The sequence below is a fragment of the Sciurus carolinensis genome, chromosome 5, assembly GCF_902686445.1.
Source record: "Sciurus carolinensis chromosome 5, mSciCar1.2, whole genome shotgun sequence".
Taxonomy (NCBI): domain Eukaryota; kingdom Metazoa; phylum Chordata; class Mammalia; order Rodentia; family Sciuridae; genus Sciurus; species Sciurus carolinensis.
Genome location: NC_062217.1, coordinates 167,868,781 through 167,889,851, shown reverse-complemented (window position 1 = coordinate 167,889,851; position 21,071 = coordinate 167,868,781). Strand labels below are relative to the sequence as shown.

Sequence of the window (21,071 nt, the reverse complement as noted above, 5' to 3'; positions counted from 1 at the left end):
TGAATTAAAATCTGTTTTCCTTGTCCTTCCTTTATATCTCCTTTCTACTTATTTCTTATTCCTTCTATCCTACCACAGAACAGACAGAAAATCTAAGCACATCAACTTTCATAGAGAAAATGAGGAAGTTGTCAGAGGCATCTACTCAAAAGAACTCCAGATCCAAAAAGTTTTATAGGGAAAGTTCACAAACTTTAAAAAGCGGTTAATTCCAATTTTCTTAAAGCTGTTCTGGGTTAGCTTAAAAGAACACCCCACGAGTTTTTCCCATGAGACTAGTATAACACCACAAACCTGTGATGTTTGACATATTTGATTCCATGGAAATGTTAAAAGCCAGTCTACATGGGCAATGACCAGACTCCATCTTACCCTGAGACTCCATGTCACGTAGGAAATGCTTCTCCTGTGGGAACATCTGGCCATCAACAGTTGCTTAGCATAGCATGTTTGGTAACACAAAATGGCAATACTTGTATAATGTAAAATTGTTCTCTTTTTGGTTCCTACTTTTCTTGGACAATATACCATGTTAGCAATGATTGTCTAGATGTTAGTAACCATTCTTTAACTTGCACCCAACTAAGGTCATTTTGACCCACTTCCCCTTCTGCTTATGATTTTAGATCCCATGATATTAGTTTGTAGTTTTAAATCATAGCAACAGACACTTATGATTGATGTACTGACTGATAGTATAAAAACCCCTGCAACCCTACGGTCAGGGCTGTTTTCCCATTAGCTATTTTTGGGGCATTGTGTGACATAGTCAGCCGACCAGCTAATAAGACTCTCCAATTTGGACTTCTCAGTGGTGATGGGTCTGTTCTTAAGTTGTGCCCCACAACACTACAAAGAGCCAGGCAGGGTGGCACACGCCTGTAATTCCAGCAGTTTGGGAGGCTGAGGCAAGAGGATCTTAAGTTCAAAGCCAGCCTCAGCAACTTAGGGAGACCCTGTCTCAAAAGCAAATACAAAAAATGACTGGGGATGTGGCTCAGTGGTGAAGAGCTGATGGGTTCAATTTCTGGCACTAAAAAAAGAAAAGACAAAAAAACCTACAAAGATTAGACTTGTATAAAAGAAAAACAGACCCATATCACATATTTATGCAAAAATCCCCAACAAATAGCAAAATGAATCAATTAGTATATTTAAAAAAAAATAATAAGAGTCAGGCAAGGTAACATACCTCTGTGACCACTCGGAGGCAGATGGAAGAGGATCACAAGTTCAAGGCCAGCCTGGGCAACTTAGTAAGACTGTCTCAGAATGAAATGAAAAGGGCAGGGAGTGTAGCTCAGTGGTAGAGAGCTTGCCTAGCATGTGTGAGGTTCTAGGTTCAATTGCCAGTACCACACATACCAAAACAAAACAAAACCTGACCAAATGGGGTTTAGTCAGAAATTAACGATTAAGTATTTGGAAATGGATTAATATTTTTCACCAAATTAATTCACCCTAAGAAGGAAAAAAAGATAATTTCCACAGATACTGACGATTCAATGTTAGGTTAGGGTCTTCTGTGAACTGAGGCAGCTCAGAGCCCCGCTTCACGAGGATTCTTGCAATCAGGCCAGAAAGATTTCAGACATGTCTGAGGCGGGAGTGTATCGGAGGGATGGGAAAGGGGAAAGGGACACCCTCAGAGGAGAGGGACAGCACACCTCTCCTGCCTTGGGGTTCCAGGGAAGTTTCCAGAGTCCCACCCAGGTCCACCTCTTGACTTCCGACAGCAGGATGACATCAGACTTTCAAGTCCCCACTGCCGTGACAACTCTAGGTCACTTTGGCTCTAACTGGTTCTATTGGAAGCTGTTCTTACAGATGGTATGATTAGGGGACTGTCTTTTCTCCCTGAGTTCTGGGATCTGGTCTGTGCAAGGGTCACAAAGCCTGGCGCCCCCACCCCATGGTAGTTTGTGCTCTTATCATTGGCATTTGGGGCCTGCACTACTCCTGCAGATGGCAGATGGTTTGCTGAGGACCGTAACCCGTCCTGTTGGCTTGAGCCAGGGCTGCAGTAAACTGCCTTTTAAAGTGAAAGCAGGTGGGGTTCTGTGCAGTGGGCCCGTTTATACAATTATGCTCTTAACCTCAGGTCCCTGCCGTTCATATCCGTCTGTCCCTTATCAACAGGACAAAATTTAACCACCATTCTTCATTTAAAAAACCAAGATATAGTTGGATACTTCTTTAACCTGATTAAATATTTCTGTCTCAGCCCAAAGCCAGCATTTTGCTCAGTGGGGAACATGGAGGACTCCCGTCGCCGTTGGGACTCTCACCCCCCAACTCTAACTCCTGACCAGTGCTCAGCCAGCTCAGGCTGCCCGGGTATTCCCCACGTCCCCAGTCCACTCCTCTCCCCGCTCCTAGGCAGTGTCACACCTTCTATGCTCTCATGGAACCTCTCGCATCCCCTTCCCCATCTCATAGTTGAGGATTCTGTTTCCTCACTCACTGAAACTACAGGCAAATAGACTTCCCACCCCAGATAAACATCTGCACTGAATAAGCCGAGCGGTACTTTTTCCCCACTTTCCTTTCCTTTCTGGTACTAGGGATTGAACTCGGGGGCCCTCAACCACTGAGTCACATCCCCAGCCCTTTTTTGCGATTTTTTTTTTTTTTTTTTTTTTGCGGTGCTGGGGATTGAACCCAGGGCCTTATGCTCACAAGGCAGGCACTCTACCAACTGAGCCATATCCCCAGCCCCTTCTTTTTTTGCCATTTATTTAGAGGCAGGGTCTCACTGAGTTGCTTAGGGCCTCCCTAAGTTGCTGAGGCTGGCTTTGAACTCGCGATCCTCCTGCCTCAGCCTCCTGAACCGCTGGGATTACAGGCCTGCACCACTGCACCTGACTCTATTTCCGTTTTTATTGGTACTAGGGATTGAACTCAGAAGCACTCCACCATTGAGTCACATCCCCTGTCCTTTTTAGTTTTAGAGGCAGGGTCTTTCTAAGTTGCCCCAGATGGACTTGAACTTGTGATCCTTCTGCCTCAGCCTCCAGAGTTGCTGGGACTACAGGCAAGTGCCACTGCACCAGGTTGGGCTCTTGAGAGCAGTAATGATCATTCCATTCTTCTGCTCCCCTTGGGGCAAAACTCCTCGGTTTTATTTTCCCCCAGTACTCTCTCAAAGTTGCTCCTATCTAGATCACCAAAGACCTTCACATTGCAAAGGCAAAGGGCCTTTATTTGCCTCTTAATTTCACCTATGAGCAACATCTAAACTTCTGATCACCCTCTTCCTCCTTGATAGTCTCTTCATGTGACGAAGTGACATATTTGACTCCATGGAAATGTTATAGGCCAGGCTACATGGGCAATAACCAAACAGACTACATTTTACCCCGAGACTCCATGTCATGTAGGAAATGCTCCTCCTGAGGGAATACCCCGCCTCTGTACCCATCAACAGTTGCTTAGCATAGCATGTTTGGCAACACAAAATGGCAATTCTTATATAATGTGAAATTGTTCTCGTTTTGGTTCCCATTTTTCTTGGACAATGTACCATGTCAGCAACCATTGTCTAGATGTTAGTAACCATTCTTTAACTTGCACCCAACTGAGGTCGTTTTGACCCACTTCCCCTTCAGCTAATGATTTTAGATCTCATGATGTTAGTTTGCAATGTTAAATCATAGCAACAGACACTTATGATTGATGTACTGATTGATGGTATAAAAACCGCTGCAAAAAAAAAAAACCCTGCAACCCTAAGTTCGGGGTTGTTCTCCCAATAGCCATTTGGCCGTGGTGTGAGACAGTCAGCAGATAAAGACTCTCAAATTTGGACCTCTCAGTGGTGGTGATGGGTCTGTTCTTAAGTTGCGCCCACAACATCCACTTGGCTTCCAAGACAGCACACGCTCTTGACATCATACTGGCCCGGGAGCCAGACCTTCTCACCCACCACTATTTCCTCTTCTTCAGAGTTCTCCATGTTAGAGCCCCACCCACCCCAATTCTATGTTCTTTTCCTCTTTCACATTTACCCTCTCTACTGGTGATCTTATCCCGTCTCATGCTTTTAAATAGCATCTAATACATTGGAGACTCCCATTCCAAGGACTCTCTCAGTTCCAAATTTGTATCTCCAACTGCTCGCCTGCCTGCCATTTCTAGTTGGATGACTGACAGGCATCTCAACCCTAACACACACTACAATCAAGACTTGTAATCATCTTTTTTCCCCTAAGCCAACTTAGCTGTGTACCTGTTACCTCAGCTCATAGCTTCTACATGCTTCTATTTGTTCAGAACAAAACACTTCTCATTACCCTACTGCCTCTCTTCCTCCCACTCCTCAGACCTGACCCACTAGGATTCTCAACCTTAAAAACATAAACGGGCAAAGGAGACTGGGAAGGAAGGATAGCCTAAGTGACAACTTGACCCAAGACCATGAGTGGGAAGTTACCAAGAGCAGATGTTACCAGGACCAAAGACCCCCTATATGGAAACAGCAGTAAGTTTCCACGGGGAATATGTTATAGTCACATCACAAAGGTACGAAAAAGAGGCAGGAAAAAAAAGAGAAGGCTTCATGTGGGTAGGTTTCCAAGTCATGGCAAGTTCCCCACATTCCCTACCTCACCCTCACCCTTCCTCCTTCAGAAGCCTAGACTGAGACGTTTAAGTACCACAGTTTGGGAGGAAAAGGCAAAAAACCTTCAATAAAATGATTTCAATTTTAGGCACCAGTGTGAACCTTTCAAGTGCTAAAGCGGTATTTAAAGATCCTCATCTCATATGGCTGTTCTTTAGAAGTACTTTTTCTCTCCTGGGACTGTCTAAAGGCCCTCTCCTCTGTGTGGTTTCTCTCCCCCACACCATCCCTCCTTGCCGGTATCAGTCTCTGGTGTGTACTTTTCCATGACACTGTAGTTTTCCATGCTAGATTTTATCATCTATTGCACTGTTTCTTCAGGCAAATCCCTGTGGGCGCTGCATCATCTCAGGCCTCCTGCATGCTGTGTGTCCTGCGCTGAAGACCTGGATTTGAACCAGACTTCAATGGGTCAAAACTTTCTCACACAGAACACCTCGCCCTTGCCCTCAAGTGATTATCTTCACAATCCATCTCTACATCTACTTCCTCTGCAAGAATTTGGCATTTTAATCTGATTATTTTACTTATTCTGGTGATCTTTATTAATTTATATAATGTCAGATGTCAGAGCATGAAATCTTTCAGGAAGGTTATGATCAGATACTTACTCATCTTAAAAGTTACTTGAGCTGGGTATGGTGGTGCACACCTGTAGTCCCAGTGACTCGGGAGGTTGAGGCAGGAAATACGGCAAGTTTATGGCCAGCTTCAGCAAATAAGTGAGACCCTTAGCAACTTGACCCCGTCTCAAAATCCAAAATAAAAAAGTCCTGGAGATGTAGCTCAGTGTTAAAAGCACCCTGGGTTCAATCCCCAGTACATTAAAAAAAAAAAAAAAGTTCTTAACAGTAAAGGATACTAATCCCAGTGGCTCAGGAAGGAGGTTTTTTTTTCCCCCCCGGTAGTGGGGATCGAACTCAGGGCCTTGTGCTTGCAAGGCAAGCACTCTACCAGCTGAGCTATCTCCCCAGCCTGGCAGGAGGTTTTTAAGTTCAAAGCCAACCTCAGCAACTTCGTGAAACTGCCTCAAAATAAAAACTAAAAGGGGCTGGAGATATGGCTCAGTGGTTAAGCACCCCTGGGTTCTATCTCTGGTACCAAAAAAAAAAAAAAAAAAAAAAGAAATATTATGGTCTTGGAAAATGTTGAAAATAAGACTGAGTGGAAATTCAACTCCTTTAGTAATCTAAACAAAGCAGTTTTCAAGATTCTTACGGTGACAGGAATACCATAGGGGTTAGAAGCCCAAACTCTGGTACTTATAAACCTAATGTGACTTTGGGCAAATAACTAAGTCTGTTCCCAAACCATAAAATAGAAGGATGTGACTATAAAAGGGCCAGAATGAGGGATCCTTGAGATGACAGAGTTGTTCTGTATCTTGACTGCACTGGTGTCAATATCCTGGTTATAATACTGCAGTGTTATAATTTTTCAGTGTTATCAATGGGAAAAACTGAGTAAAGGGTATACAAAATTTCAAATATTTTTTATAACCACATATGAAGCTACAAGTACCTTCAATAAAATTTAAAAATTCATTTGTAGCTGGGCATGGTGGTATATACCTACATGTAATTCCAGTAACTCAGAAGGTTCAGATAGGAGGATCACAAATTTGAGGCCACCCTCAGCAACTTAGTGAGACCTTGTTTCAAAGTAAAAAAATAAAAAGAACTGCGGATATAGTTCAGAGGTAAAGTGCCCCTTGGTTCGATACACTCCTCCCCGAAAAAGTCATTTGTAAATGGTGGCTTAAACTTCATATTAATTTCAAAACTATCCTAAGCAACCACCTATCTTTAATTTTCTGTTTTGGGTAAAAGAAACTGAAACAGGCACCAAATTACTTTTAAGTTTAGCAATGGGATAACCAGAAGGTGGTGCTATTATCCATGAATACGCAATAGTAAAACACTATTCCCATTTTTATTTATTTATTTATTTAGGTACCAGGGGTTGAACCAAGGGACACTAAACCACTCAGCCACATCCCCAGATACCTCCCCCGCCCATACACACACTTTTTGTTTTTAGAAGACAGGGTCTCACTAAGTTGCTGATCCTCCAGCATACCTGCTGGGATTACAGGTATGCGCCACGCGTCCGGCTAAATTGTTGCATTTCTGATACAAATATGTACTATCTCAATAACTGTTAGCAGATTTATGTAGTTTCTTTTCTTTGTTTTTTCGAAGAGGCAGGGTCTCGATCTCCAGGGCTCAGTCGTTTTCCTGCTCCAGCCTCCTGAGCAGGATTCTCCTGTCTCAGTCTCTTGACTCACTGGGATTACCTTGCCTGCCTGTTAAATTTTAATAGTCACATCAGTTTTAAGTAGATACTCTTTGAAAAATGGACAAAATATGTCTGTGAATAAGCTTTAAATTAAAACCATGTATTCAGCCAGGCACAATGGCACACACCTGTAATCCCAGTGGCTCAGGAGACTGAGGCAGGAGAATTGCAAATTCAAAGCCAGCCTCAGTAATTTATTGAGACCCTAAGCAACTTAGTGAGAACCTGTCTCAAAATAAAAACAGACTGGGGATGTGGCTCAGTGGTTAAGCACCTCTGGGTTCAATCCCTGGTACCAGAAGAAAAAAAAAAAAAAACTATCCATAAAAGACCACAAACAAAAAGGTAAACATAAAATGTCTGGGATCCAGAGGGGAAGACAGCACTAGATGCTAGAAGGCCAATCACTTTCAAGGAGAGGGCTTTCCAGATAAATGTGATAGAAATTCTTTTCAGGTTGTGAACGTCTCCCATGGCTGGATGTGAACAAGGGAACATGAGCGATGCAGGCAATGGCACTTTTGATAAAGAAAATCTTAATCTTCCAGAAAAATAAACAGACAGATAGTTAAGACCTAATAATAAAAAGTTAAAACCTGTTTGCTAAACCTAGAGAAAGTCTTGGAAATAAAGCTCTTCCCAAATTAAATATTAAATATTCCCCTTTCTGAAAGCATTTTCAATGCTACGTATTGGAATATCAAGCAAAGCGTCCACGGGTTTCTAACAAGTGAAACACACTCATCAAACCTCAAGGTCACTAGGCACCTGGCACATGCCTGTAATCTCAGTGGCTCGGGAGGCTGAGACAGAAGGATCGCCAAGTTTAAAGCCAGCCTTGGCAAAGGTTGGAGGCCATAAGTCACTCAGTGAGATCCTGTCTCTAAATAAAATACAAAAAAGGGCTGGGAATGTGGCGCAGTGGTTGAGTGCCCGAATTCAATCCCCAGAACCAAGGAAAAAAAAGGCAGGTTGCAAGCAGCGGCAGCCCATGGTTTTTTAATAAGCGCACCTCAAAGGCCCACCTGGGATAAAAAGGCCTCAGCCTCAAGCCTAGAATCACACCTCTAACCAGCAAGCAAGCACTGTGAGCAACCCTGATTGTTTGTGATTATTTGCTTGGGAGTTCCCCCACTCCCCAAACCCTGAGATCTTTCCCTATACAACTTCACATGAAGCTATGCCTTAAAAATTCACAGATCTTGCTGGCGCGGTCAGTGGCGCAAGCCTGTAATCCCAGCTCAGGAGGGAGGACAGCAGGTTCAAAGTCAGCCTCAGCAAAAGCGAGGCCCTAAGCAACTCAGACCCTGTCTCTAAATAAAATACAAAGTAGGGCTGGGGATGTGGCTCAGTGATCGAGTGCCCGAGTTCAATCCCTGGCACCCCCCAAAAAAACAAAACAAATTCACAGATCTGAAGTTTCTTATTCTTTCAAGAATTAACAAATAATTACTATCCTTAAACATGTAAATTCAAGTCAATTAAACAAATTGTACATTCTGTACTTGTCCTATTTACTTGTTCATAGGAGAGCTGAAGCAAACGGAATGAGAAGTAAATTAGAATGAATTCTGAGCAGTTTATTCTCAAGTCATTACAGTGTTCAACCAGTTCAACATATAAAGATAAAAGACGTAACAGTAAACACTGGGAGGCACACGTTCCCGTTCTGAAAGAAGACATGTTACACACACAGAAAAAAAAAAAAAAAAAAAAAAAAAATGCAGCAAATATTAAGGTATTCAAAGTAATTTTTTTGACACTTCAGATGTGACATATTTACAAGAAAAGTGTAAGTTTCAAAATAATTAAATAATTTCCATAGACCTATAAAAGAATTGAGATAAATACTAGGAGACCCTAACAATCACAAGAACATTTTCCTATGCTACTGAACAAGGGTAATTCTATAAAAAGTCCCAAAATAGAGCTAATATTTGCCACCATTAAATATATCAAATTACCAATACCAAAATATGCTAAAATGAACATGCAATGTGGAAGCTGTACCAAAGAAAACAGCATCAGGCTCTTGAATATTGCAAAGTGTCTATACAAGTTTTCTTAGGTGTGTCGGTGAAAAAGAAGCTTTCTTTTGAAAGAGCCATTATAATGGGTAGGTCAGCAGAAAAAAAAGTAATTATTTAAAACCTTTTTATTCTGTCCTTTTCAAATATAGGTGCAAAAGAGAAAAATCTAAATATAACTTTAAAAAACATTAGCTTATGAATAAAAAAGGTGAGTGGTGCATTCTTATGCATTTGGATTTTTTAAACTGATACTGTATAATTCTAGTATAATGTATCTTAAGCTCTGGACCTTACCACACTAGTAGAAAATTTTCCTCTCTCTCAGACAAGAAGTCATCTTAGAAAATAAAAAGGAGAAATGGTGATATGTATGAATTCAAAATAAAACAGTACTGGAAAATGGTAAAATATAAAAATAGCAGCATGTGAAATTCAAGACTGTGTCCTTAAAGCAAATGTTTAAGACTGAACTGCAAAACGGCGCTTTCTCAAACCAGTCTCTCGCTCAACACCTGAAACTAAGGATTCTTTAGAGAGGTGCTGGTATTTTTGACATCCCCACGATTAAGTGTATATTCAAAATTGCTTTTTAAAACATATATATTGCACAGGTAAGTATAATACCAGCATTCTGGTATTTCTAACATAAAATACTATCTTATTTAACATTAAACTATGCTACTCAAAGTTTTATCTCAATGTTTAAAGCCAATCATGTAGGACTTTTTGAGCACATTAATCTCAAAATATTCTTAAACAAGATGGAAAAACACAGGCACTTGAATATAGGTTATTACTGACAAAATAGTAGAGGCCACAATTTCATGACCAAGGGCAGTTACATCTTCACATATAAAGTTGAGGTCTTTCACCAATCCAAATACCGAGATGAGAAATATTTACAAAATTTTGTTAAGAAAATCAGATCTCTCCAACATTTCCAACCGAATGATCATCACTGAACAGAAGCACTGACAGCTCCAAGTCCTGACTAAGCTTTTTCAAACAAATATCTAAGATATAGTTTGAATTCTAATTTCCCCCTTTTCTCTATCCACCCCGTACAACCCCCCATTCCTTACCAAGTGTCTAAATCATATCTTCTATGAAAAACTTACCACTCACTGCAAGATCCAGGGCATCAAAAATGATTATGATTTCAAAACAGTCCACATTGCAGTATAAATTCTGCAGCACCACAGACATCATGAGCTTAGGAATCTTAATCTGGCAATATTTCATTCAATAATATTAACCAATAATGATGTTTAAATATCAATATTTAATAGGAAGTCATAGTAGCATTTTTTTAAATGACCAAAATCATTAATAAGCATTTTTAATGTTTTTAAGTTGTTAAACATTTAAACTGTCAAGTCACTAGGAAAAAAAAAAAAAAAAAAAAAAAAAAATCACACACACATTTTTACCACCCAAATAAGAATACACAAAGCTTCAGATAGTTGATACGAAGACAATCAGGTTTTTTTCTCTTTCTGAAAAAAAGTGACATTTTGTTTGGCCGCTCCCTAGATTCTTGGTTTACCAGCTTTCAAAGAGTACATCTGAGAGGCAGTAAATACACACATTAAAACCCATCTCCCCCTTTATCATCTTTGGCTAGAAGCCTCATGAAGGACACTGAGGATGGACGTGGCAGGCCCTGCATGCTTCCATCTTATACGTCACTGACTGGAAGGCTTGCATCATCCAAGTCCACGGGGTCACCATCTTTTTCCTGAGGGCCGTTTTTACTTTGAGGTTTTAGCAGAGCTTGTTCAGTCACTTTGGAAGCTGGTTCTCTTGTAGAGACAGTCTGGACCTTGAAGTTCCCTGGCCTGACCTTGGCAAGAGATTCGTAAAATCCTCGCTTCTCCATGGTAAAGCTTGAGACCAGAGAGTTGCTGCGAGAGGCTGTGGAATGTGAGGCGGCTGCTGCTGTGGCGCTGGCAGGACGGACAGTGTGTCTGGACTCTGAAGGACAGCGGGAATGCTCCTGGAAAGAGGAGGAATGGTCAGACACAGTCAGTCATTAACAACAAGCTTAGTGATTCAGTGTGAGACTTGATTCTCTGAAAAACAAACACCACAAACACACACACACACAAAGCAGAAGCATGAGCCATGCAGCACAAATGTGCAAGTTCTTTCCCAAAGCAAATGCATTTTTAGAGGTGAGTTTAATGCAACAACAGCCAACAACTATTTCCACTAAAAAAATAGTTATGTCACCAAAGCTGAATTTGGCAGCTTATGACACTTTGAAGACTTAGCCAGTCTAAACCAGGACAGTGTTCCAACTGCAACTGAACTGTATTTAGAAGAAGCCTACCAGTTTTACCTTTTATTTAAGAGTATATTCTCAATTGACAATGAGAATTATCCCAGTATTTTAGAAAAATAAAAAGCAAAATGCAGAACATGAAAATACCAGGTCATAAATTTCTCTGATAATTAGGAATCGAGATTTTTTAAATATTCTATCTTAACAATCTGACAAAATTTAGTTTGCTTCCCTGAATTTCACTGCAAACACTCTTTTCAGTTTTTATCTAATTCCATTTATTTAGTTTTGAGTATGTCATATATTCATATGGTGTAAGATTTTAAAGGTAAGAAAGAGCACACAGTCATTTTTAAATTGGTGAAGTAACATCAATTGTGAATTTTAAAATGCTTCTAACTTGATCAAATCAGAATATATCTTTAAATATGACCATTCTAAGTGCATCGTGCCATGTACTTCCTAGTATGTTGTGTTCATTTATGATACCAGTGGCTTTGAAAACAAAGTGCTACAAATTACCAAAACAAAAGAGTTCTATTACATGGCTGAATTTCACTAGATTTAAAATGCCATGCAAATTACAGTTTATTCAATGTATATGCATGCAAGGTTTGCATATATTATTGGAACGAAGGTACACTGCAAGTGTTGTAGTATAAAATATATTAAAATACATCGAATATAGAAATTCTTGCAGCAATTCAGTTAAGTGAATTTTTAGAATCTAATTTAATGTCCCTTTACATTAGTAAAGCTGTATTTTTTAATCTTTTTAAAAAAATACACATTCAACCTGATGACTATAGTGAAATAGTTTGCGTTAGTGTTGACAAAGTCAGTCATGACAACTGCAAAAGGCAGTTTAGTGAACTCAACTTTCTAGAATCAGCTGTAAGTAGTAAGTGAGTCAGGCCCTCTACTAAGAAGGCACGTTTGCGTGAGAGCCCACATACGTGCTGCATTCACCAGTTCTTGATGTATACCTCTGTATACAAGGGTTCGACAGCCTTCTGGCCTGCCGCATCTGGAACACAGTGCAAAGCTAAGATTAGAGTTAACCTATACGTGGGAGAGGGAGGAAAAGAAAAAGTTGTGCTGACAGTGACAGCTAGATAGTCCAACTTGCCCCCACCACAAAGCACAAAACACAAGCACCCTTCTCCAGCTTTTCCTCTTCCCAACAGACATTGTTTTTGCAGAGAATCTCATAGCTGACTGCTGAAAGGGTCACATAAAATGAAGGCAGTTACAAAATTAACATCCACAAAAGTGACTTCTCAAGACATTCCAAAAAGGATGTAAGTAGAATTTGCTTATCTGTAATTATCACTACCAGGACATTAAAAGACAATACTAGTAGGAAAAATATTAAAAGTACAGATTACATATGATGATTCTAGATAACTAAAAAAAGCTATAATATTATATATTAGACTACTTTCTACCCTTGACAATGAACATTTAAAGATACCACATTTTTTAATTTCTCAGTAGAATTTTCAGATGAGAGATGAACGGCCAAAGCATTCCAAAGCAAAATCTAATTCTTATGATAAACTTGAACATGATATATAAAAGACACTTTTCTTACTACTGAGAAAGTTTAGTTGCTTCAATTTTATTATCATGCTACCAAAGATAATTGTGGTAGCTTTCTGAAGCAGGTTTTTATATTAACCTGCTAGAAAATAAATAAAAATGTGAAATGGAAAATACTGAATGGGAACACTAAACTGCATTTAAGGTTCCAGTTTGGTCAGTATTCTTATGGCATGCTAAGCCAAAAAATAACCCCAAAACCAAAAACCCAAAATAAAACAAAACACTTTAATTGAAATTAGGGAAGTAAAGAATAAACTGAAATGTCACAAAACTGTAATGCTAGAGCTAAAGGTGCCTTTTGCAATCAGGTCACATTCCACACTCAGTCTTTCATATTATACCAAATTCAGACCTACTGACAAGTAAAAATTGCTAAAACAAAGCAAGAAAATGTCTATTCTTTAGTTGCCCTGCTTGTGCATTTAACACAATACAATGCACAGAAAGTTATGTATACGTAACACTACAAGGAAGCATGAAATTAGAAATGTATTATTTTTTGCAAGTCCAATTGGTCTAAAAGTTAACATGCAAATAAATCTCAAAAAAGAAAGAAACCAAAAGGATTAGGGGGAGATGAAGGAAAACAACTGGACGGGGTGTAGGGACTCATAGGACTATCACCCCAGAGAGAGGAAACCTACAGAAGATGCTGATCTGCCAGGTCCCCGCTGTGCTACAATGGCGCCAGACACTGCTTTAATCCAACTGTGCATCTCTTCAGGGCTATCAGCCTAAAGGAGAGAAAGGCTTCGGTTAATTTTTCCTTAATATTCACCTTCTATTTCCATAAATCCAACATATTTATTTTGGTAACTTATACTATCACCAACAAAGTCATCTTCTAAGACAACAGTTTGCCAACATTATTCTGGAAACATTTTATACATGAACACACACACACACACACACACACCCCTACCTGCATAATTTTTTTTTAGTTGTAGATGGACACAATACCTTTATTTATTTTTATGTGGTGCTAAGGATGGAACCCAGTGCCTCACATGTGCTAGGCAAGCACTCTAACACTGAGCCACAAACCCAGCCCTTGGAAACACTTTTCTTTTGATACTCAGGAGTGAACCCAGGGGCACTTAACCACTGAGCCACACCCGCAGTCCTTTTTTATATTTTATTAGAAACAGGGTTTGGCTGAGTTGCTTAGGGCCTTGCTAAGTTGCTGAGGCTGCCTTTGAACTCTCGATCCTCCTGCCTCAGCCTTCCAAGCTACTGTAATTATAGGCATGCACCACCGCGTGGTGGAAACACTTTTTTTAAACTAGGTTTTGCTGGGTAAGTTACTATACCAAGATGTAAGTTGGGCCGTGATGTTTTAAGACACATCATGGTGGCGCATGCCTGTAATCCCAGCGGCTTAGGAGGCCTAGACCGGAGGATCTGGAGTTCAAAGCAAGTCTCAGCAATGGCAAGGCAGTGAAATGCTGCCTTTAAATAAAATACAAAATAGGGCTGGGGATGTGGCTCAGTGGTTGAGTGCTTCTGAGATCAATCCCTGGTAACAACGACAAAAAAAAGTGTCCATAATGAACACTTCTGGAAAGAAAACAAAAGGAAAAAGTCAAAGAAAACCCTTCTTATTCTGTTCTTTCAATTGCTCCAATTTGAATCTGCAATAAGAATATGTACACATCTGTCATTTAAAAAACTGACATCATTTTACATATTATTTTTCTAGAAATAATTTTGAGTACTTTTTAGAAGTACTGGCAGGGCTGGGAACATAGCTCAGTTCATACAGTGCTCACCTGTCAAGCACAAGGCCCTGAGTTCAATCCCTAGCAGCAGGGAAAAAAAAAAAAAAAAAAAAGAAGTACTGGCAGTCATATTCCAAAATGTCATATTCCTTGACAGGTACTTGGTTTACTTAAGAACTTATTATGAAATTAATCCAATTAAACAAGGGCCAGAAGAGAGTCCAGAGACACTTCTGGGTTCTATAACTCAAGAATTCTTTATTCTTTCCTAGGAGATCTTCAGTTGGATTCTAGCATCCAGAAGTTCAAAATTTGAATGATTCAGAATGTTTTCTGAACTGGTTTAACAAAGACTTTTTAAAAGGAAAAACTCAAAAAAGCAAAGGTAGACTTTTCATTCATTGCTAATAGCACCATAGTTCTAGAAATCAATTTGACAAAATAAAAAAGGTTCATACTCTGTTAAACTTGATATAGAAGTTTATCCTAAGGAAATCAGAAATTCAGACAAATACATACACAAAGATGTTCATCATCACATTTTCATCACAGTAAATATATAAAAGCTATATAAATGAATGTTCAGTAACAAAATAACAAGTAATTTATTATGGAGCATCACATAATGGAGTATGGTGTAATTTTAAGACTTTCAGAGAATTTTTAAAGACATGGGAAAAAGTGACCACAATGTATGAACCCAACAGGATTTAGCTCTACACTTAAGCCCCCTTCTTATAAGAAAGGCAACAAAAAATAAGAATAGTTGCCTGAAAGCGCGATTGCGTATTTATTTTATTTTATTTTAATTTTATTTTTTTGCAGTGCTGGGGATTGAACCCACGGCCTTGTGATTGCAAGGCAAGCACACTACCAACTGAGCCATATCCCCAGCCCGGAACTGTGTATTTTATAAGTTACATTTGTCTTAATTTTAAAAATATTTCCCAATTTTTCTGTAATGAGCATGTGTAACTTTTGTAAAACAAAACCAAAAAAAAAGTATTTTTATATTTGCCTATTTATTTTTGGCACTGGGAATTAGATTCCCAGACCTTTTTATATTAGGGTCTAGCTAAGTTGCAGAGGCTGGCCTTGAACTTGCAATCCTCTTGCCTCAGTCTCCCAAATTACTGGGATTATAGACATGCACTACCACACGTGGCTAACAAATATTCTATTAAAAAACTTTCTAGGGCTGGGGTTGTGGCTAAGTGGGAAAGCTTGCCTAGCATGTGTGAGTCACTGGATTCAATTTTCAGCACTACATATAAATAAATTAAATAAATAAAGATCCATTGGTAAATTTAAAAAAAAATTAAAAAACCCCCCAAATTTTCTATTTAAATAACTCAATGAGGTAAACAAAAAGTACATTTCAAACTTAAATATAGGACTTACTATTAGTGAAATTATATCTATCGCCTTACTTTATTATGGTATTGAGCCACTTTACATAGAATGACCAAAAAATAAAAATAAAAATTCTAAAATACATGCAAGAATAATCCAATTTGAAGGCACACACTTGATATCTAATTAAAATAGCATTTCCCTGTCTCCAAATACTAACTTACCTAGTTCTATTTCACAGATATAAAACAAAGATATTCCCATTCCTGAAAAGACAACCTATCAATAGTCCTTTATATAAATATCCTTTTACTAAGTTGGTTAATTACAATTGTCATATTTTTTAACATTAAAAGAAACAAGCTTTTATTATGTTTATTTCACCTCTAAAATTACTTATCTCCCACAAGAGGATCTATAATGTACAAATATGTATCTTACCTGCACATAGAAAGTTCGAGACGTTGTTACAATTTCAAATAGGTTGTCCCTCATCATTATATCACTGTTATGAAAAAAAAAAAAAAAAAAAACAGTTGTATTTAAATAGCAGTTGTTGTATAGTTTTATCTTTCACCTGTTTATAATCTGTGCCAACTATGTGTCAATAATTATACATCAGAGGTAAAACTGATTTAACAAAGTCAAATCTTTTCCCATTTTTTTGCAATAAATTTTATATGTATCATACAGTTAGTTTTAGTAAAGGTTCATAAATTTACTTTAAAGTTTAAAGCACCTGTGAAGAAATCAGTTTGTTCAAGAAAACATTGGCACAGTTAATGCATAATACTCTATTCAGCAGCACCTTTGAAATACTAAAATAATATACCAATTTTTCAAATCTGATGGCAAAATTATAATTTGTTCATATTAATTTTTCCTTTCCCATCAACAAGCTATTCCTGAACTTTAGTTTTTAAATAAACAAAACATTTCAATACTTTGAGAATTCTGACAACGTTAGCCAATTCCAATTATAAAGAGTTAGAGATAAGCAGGCCTGGTGGTACTCATCTATAACCCCAGCAACTTGGGAGGCTGAGGCAGGAGGACTGCAAATTCAAGGCATCTTGGGCAATAAACAGACCATCTTAAAACAGAATATAAAAGGGCTGGGGATATAACCCTGTAGTAGAGAGTCCCTGGGTTCAATCCCCAGACTCCCTTTACCCTGAGGGGAAAGAAAAAAAACAAAACACTAGAATAGGAAAAAATATAATCTGTAAGCACATTAATGAAGCCAAGGCAGTCCTGTCTTAATAAACTGCACCAGTGTCGAGCCTGAGCATCCTTACCTTTGCTTACACTCTTGAACTTTATGAACCTCTTTAAGTGGTATTACTCGGAGAGGTTCCTTTTCCTGGCAAAAAAAGCAAACGGCAGATGTATGACATTCATTTTTAACATCCCTTCACCTTATTTGGAGATCTACATGAAAATTATGCCTCCCTAAGCACATCTAAGATATAACCTACCTTCTTAAACCACCCAGCATCAGAATAGCTCAAATTCTATACCCCTCTATGTGCTGTTGTTTGAAATAAAGCTTCCAACTTTAAGGAGTGTTGTTTATTAAAAGCCATGAACCAGACTGGGGTGTGGCTCAGTGGTAGAGCACTTGCCTAGCACATGTGAGGCACTGGGTTCGCTCCTCAGCAACACACAAAAAAATAAATAAATAAAATAAAGGTCTACACACACACACACACACACACACACACACAAGCCATGAACCAGCAGATTTGGTCTCGGACAGCACACTGTATAGTAAGTGAAGTGTGCTACCTCCTCTTTTGGAATGTCACCATGACATACAAGGCACCTGAGCAGCGAACACTCAGCTTAACTTAAATCTATCATTTTACAAATGACACTTTATATAAATATAAATGTTATTTTAACAAGCACCAACTAAGGATTAGGCATGTTAAGTAAGAAAACTAAATGGAAGATAACTGGTTTCTAATAAGATAATATTGATACTACACATTACATTAAAATACTATACCCATATCACTGAATATGCTACCATGAGATTAAGACATTATTTTATGTAGGACCAAGAAAAAAATGAAACCATAACAGAATACTTTAATCACAAATTCTCTAAGTTTTACAAAAGTTTTATTTTGAAATAATTTGAGATTACAGAAGATTTACAAAAATAGTACAAAGAATTCTACATACCTTACACCTCATTTCTAAGATATTAATTTTTCCATTTGCTTTAACATCGTGCATGTGTATATGACTATATATGAATATATTTTCCTAAAATGTTTCAAGTTACACTTTAACTACTAAATACTTCAGTGTATATTCTCTTTCTTTCTTTCTTTCTTTCTTTCTTTCTTTCTTTCTTTCTTTTTTGATATCAGGGATTGAACCCAGGGGCACTTAACCACTGAGCCACATCCCCAGTCCTTTATATTCTGTATTTTGAGACAGGGTCTTGGTAAGTCACTTTTGAATTTGCAACGCTCCTGCCTCAGCCTCCTGAGCCCCTGGGATTACAGGAGTGTGCCACTGAGCCTGGATTCAGTATATATTTTCTAAAACATAGACATACTCTTCTATAACCACAGTAGTTATGGAAACAATAAACTCATCATTGATGCAATACTGTTACTCTTTTTCTTCCCCTCAGTACTGGGGATGGAATCCAGGGCTTGGTGCTTGCTAGGCAAGTGCTCTACCACTAAGTTATACCCCCAGGCCACAATACTATTAGCTAATCCACAGACCATATTCTGATTTCTATTTCTATCTTTTGTTCATTTTCCTATCAGATATTTTCCCTTTCTTTTTCTTTCTTTTTTTTTTTTTTGTGTGTGTGTGTGTGTGTGTATGAAATATTTGCTCATTTCTTGCATTTGAGGTACTCTTCAATGACATTCTTGGCCTGAGGCTGTTTGTGACACACAATCCTTAACCACTACATGGCTGCAACCAACCACTTTATGGGTTTGCCCTCTCGGTCAGTTTTACAGAGGATGACCCATTCTCCTAGTTTCTTGTCGTCATCAACCTTCATTAGGTTGATTTGGTGCTCAGCAAGGGTCTCCACCAATTTGAGGTACACAGACTCATTAGAATTGGATGCAAGCACATTAAGATGGGCCTGGCGCTTGTCTAAGGCTCTGGAGGCTGTGTGAATTCCACATGAAAGGCCATCCTGGATGAGGGAGGTCTTCAGCACCTCTTGTAAAGCAGCACTGACGTCCGTTACACCTTCTGCAGCAATGGCTTCCTCAGCCATGGCAGTGGGTTCCCAGAATCTTTAACAAACCACCTCCATACGATTGCGTGGCGGCAGGGAAAGAGCTCTCTCTCTCTCTTTTTTTTTTTTTTGGTACCAGGGACTGAACTCAGGGGCACTTGACCACTGAATCATATCTCTAGCCCTATCTTGCATTTTTACTTAGAGAAAAGGTCTCATTGAGCTGCTTAATGCCTCGCTTTTGTTGAGGCTGGCTTTGAACTCGTGATCCTCCTGCCTCAGCCTCCTGAACCACTGGGATTACGGGCATGCTCACCAGAGTCCTGCTATCTTTTTTTGAACATTGAAACAATCATGAATTTATACAGAAACTGAAAAGACAGCATCAAAAAAAAAAAAAAAAAAAAAAAAAAAAGGAAAAAAGATTTTCCTGAGTCATTTCAGAGTTAGCTGCTGACTTGACTTACACACTACCTCTGAATACTTTAGTGCTTATTTCCTATAAAGACAACCTCTTACATAATTGTATTACAACCTTCAAAGTCAGGGCACTGTTCCCAAAATGACTTTTATTAAAGCAAAAGTACTCTGTTCAGAATCAGACTACATCTGTTCACCATTTCACTTTTCCTTCCTTTAGTATGAACAGTTCCTCCTTCCTTCGTTGACTTTATAATCGTTTTTTTTTTTTTTTTTTTTTTTTTTTTTTTGCCATGCTGGGGATAGAACCCAGGGCTTTGTGCTTGCAAGGAAAGCACTCTACCACTGAGCTATATCCCCAGACTATAATCTTGACACTTGTAAAACTACAAGGAGTTATTCTGTAGAATGTTCTTCCTTTGGGTGTATCTGATGTTTCCTCATGATTAGATTCAGATTATGCATATTTGGCAGGAATATCACAGAAGTAAGGCTATATTTTTCTCACAGGAAGGTCAGGAGATAAATGATTTCACTTTTCTCATTACCAACAAAGTTCATTTGAATCAACTGACATCTAATTAAAGAGTTATCTGCCAGGCTCCTTCACTATAAACTTACTCTTTTCCCCTTGTGTTTGGTATCTATATTGTAAATATGTATTTTGAAACTGTAAATATCACATTCTTCACAATACATACAAGTTCATTTACCATTCAACCATTTATTTATATATGTATGGATTCCTACTTTATCCAGTGAGCTGTAATCTGTTATCATCATTATCATCATTGTTTATTTTGATGCTCATGTCCCAAATTTGATGAGGCAGCTTTTGGGATAGGCACTGAGGTATACACAAGTAATCCCAGGGACTCAGGAAGTGAGGTAAGAGGATGACAAATTCAAGACCAGTCTCAGCAATTTAGTAAGAACCTGTCTCAAAATACATAAGTGCAGCTACTGGTTCCTCCAGCTCCCCAGCCTGTAGACAACCATTGTAGTCTAACGAGCTTCTGCTTGTATAAGCCAATCTAATAAATTCCCTTTTTATAATTATTAAAAAAAAATACACACATATATATAAAAGGACTGCGTATATGGCTCAGTGGTAGGGTGCCTCTAGGTTTTTTTTTTTTTGGTACCAGAAAAAAAAAAAAAAAAGAAGTGACTTTTGGGTCTTTTTACCTGTCCTTATCATTTTATGATTCTTTTTTTAAAATTTCTTCTGTAGTTGTAGTTGTACAGCACACCTTTATTTTCATGAGGTGCTGAGGATCAAACTCAGTGCCTCGCGCTAGGCAACGCTCTACCATGAGCTCCAGCCCCAGCCACTGAGTGCATGCTTTCTGACACAAGACATTCCACGCTCGCCTTCCATTTATTGTTCTTATCCCAACTCTACAACCTGCTACTTCTCTTTGGAGCCCCATTTCTAAAATGGTAATTTTCTTGAGACACAGAGCTAGTGAGTGCATTACACACACACTCACAGAGACATAATACATTTATATCTACA

The 21,071-nt window shown here is 38.6% G+C and overlaps 1 protein-coding gene and 1 pseudogene across 4 annotated transcripts in view; both read right to left on the bottom strand.

Annotated features, from left to right (window-relative positions):
• Positions 1 to 8,466: 8,466 nt before the first annotated feature.
• The window catches only part of Plekha1 (pleckstrin homology domain containing A1), a 60,116-nt gene continuing 47,511 nt past the window's right edge, over positions 8,467 to 21,071 (bottom strand). For 2 of the 4 annotated variants that reach the window (XM_047552865.1, XM_047552866.1), the window contains 4 exons: positions 17,208 to 17,272; positions 16,351 to 16,414; positions 13,483 to 13,572; positions 8,468 to 10,945 (listed from right to left, as the gene is read on the bottom strand). In XM_047552865.1, the coding sequence (XP_047408821.1) occupies positions 10,628 to 10,945; positions 13,483 to 13,572; positions 16,351 to 16,414; positions 17,208 to 17,272 (537 nt within the window). In that variant the 3' untranslated portion in view covers positions 8,468 to 10,627. Of the gene's footprint in view, positions 10,946 to 12,219; positions 12,261 to 13,482; positions 13,573 to 16,350; positions 16,415 to 17,207; positions 17,273 to 21,071 lie in introns of all 4 variants that reach the window. The other 2 variants (XM_047552867.1, XM_047552868.1) reach the window with 2 other exon arrangements.
• On the bottom strand, positions 18,773 to 19,475 carry LOC124984812 (40S ribosomal protein S12-like; annotated as a pseudogene).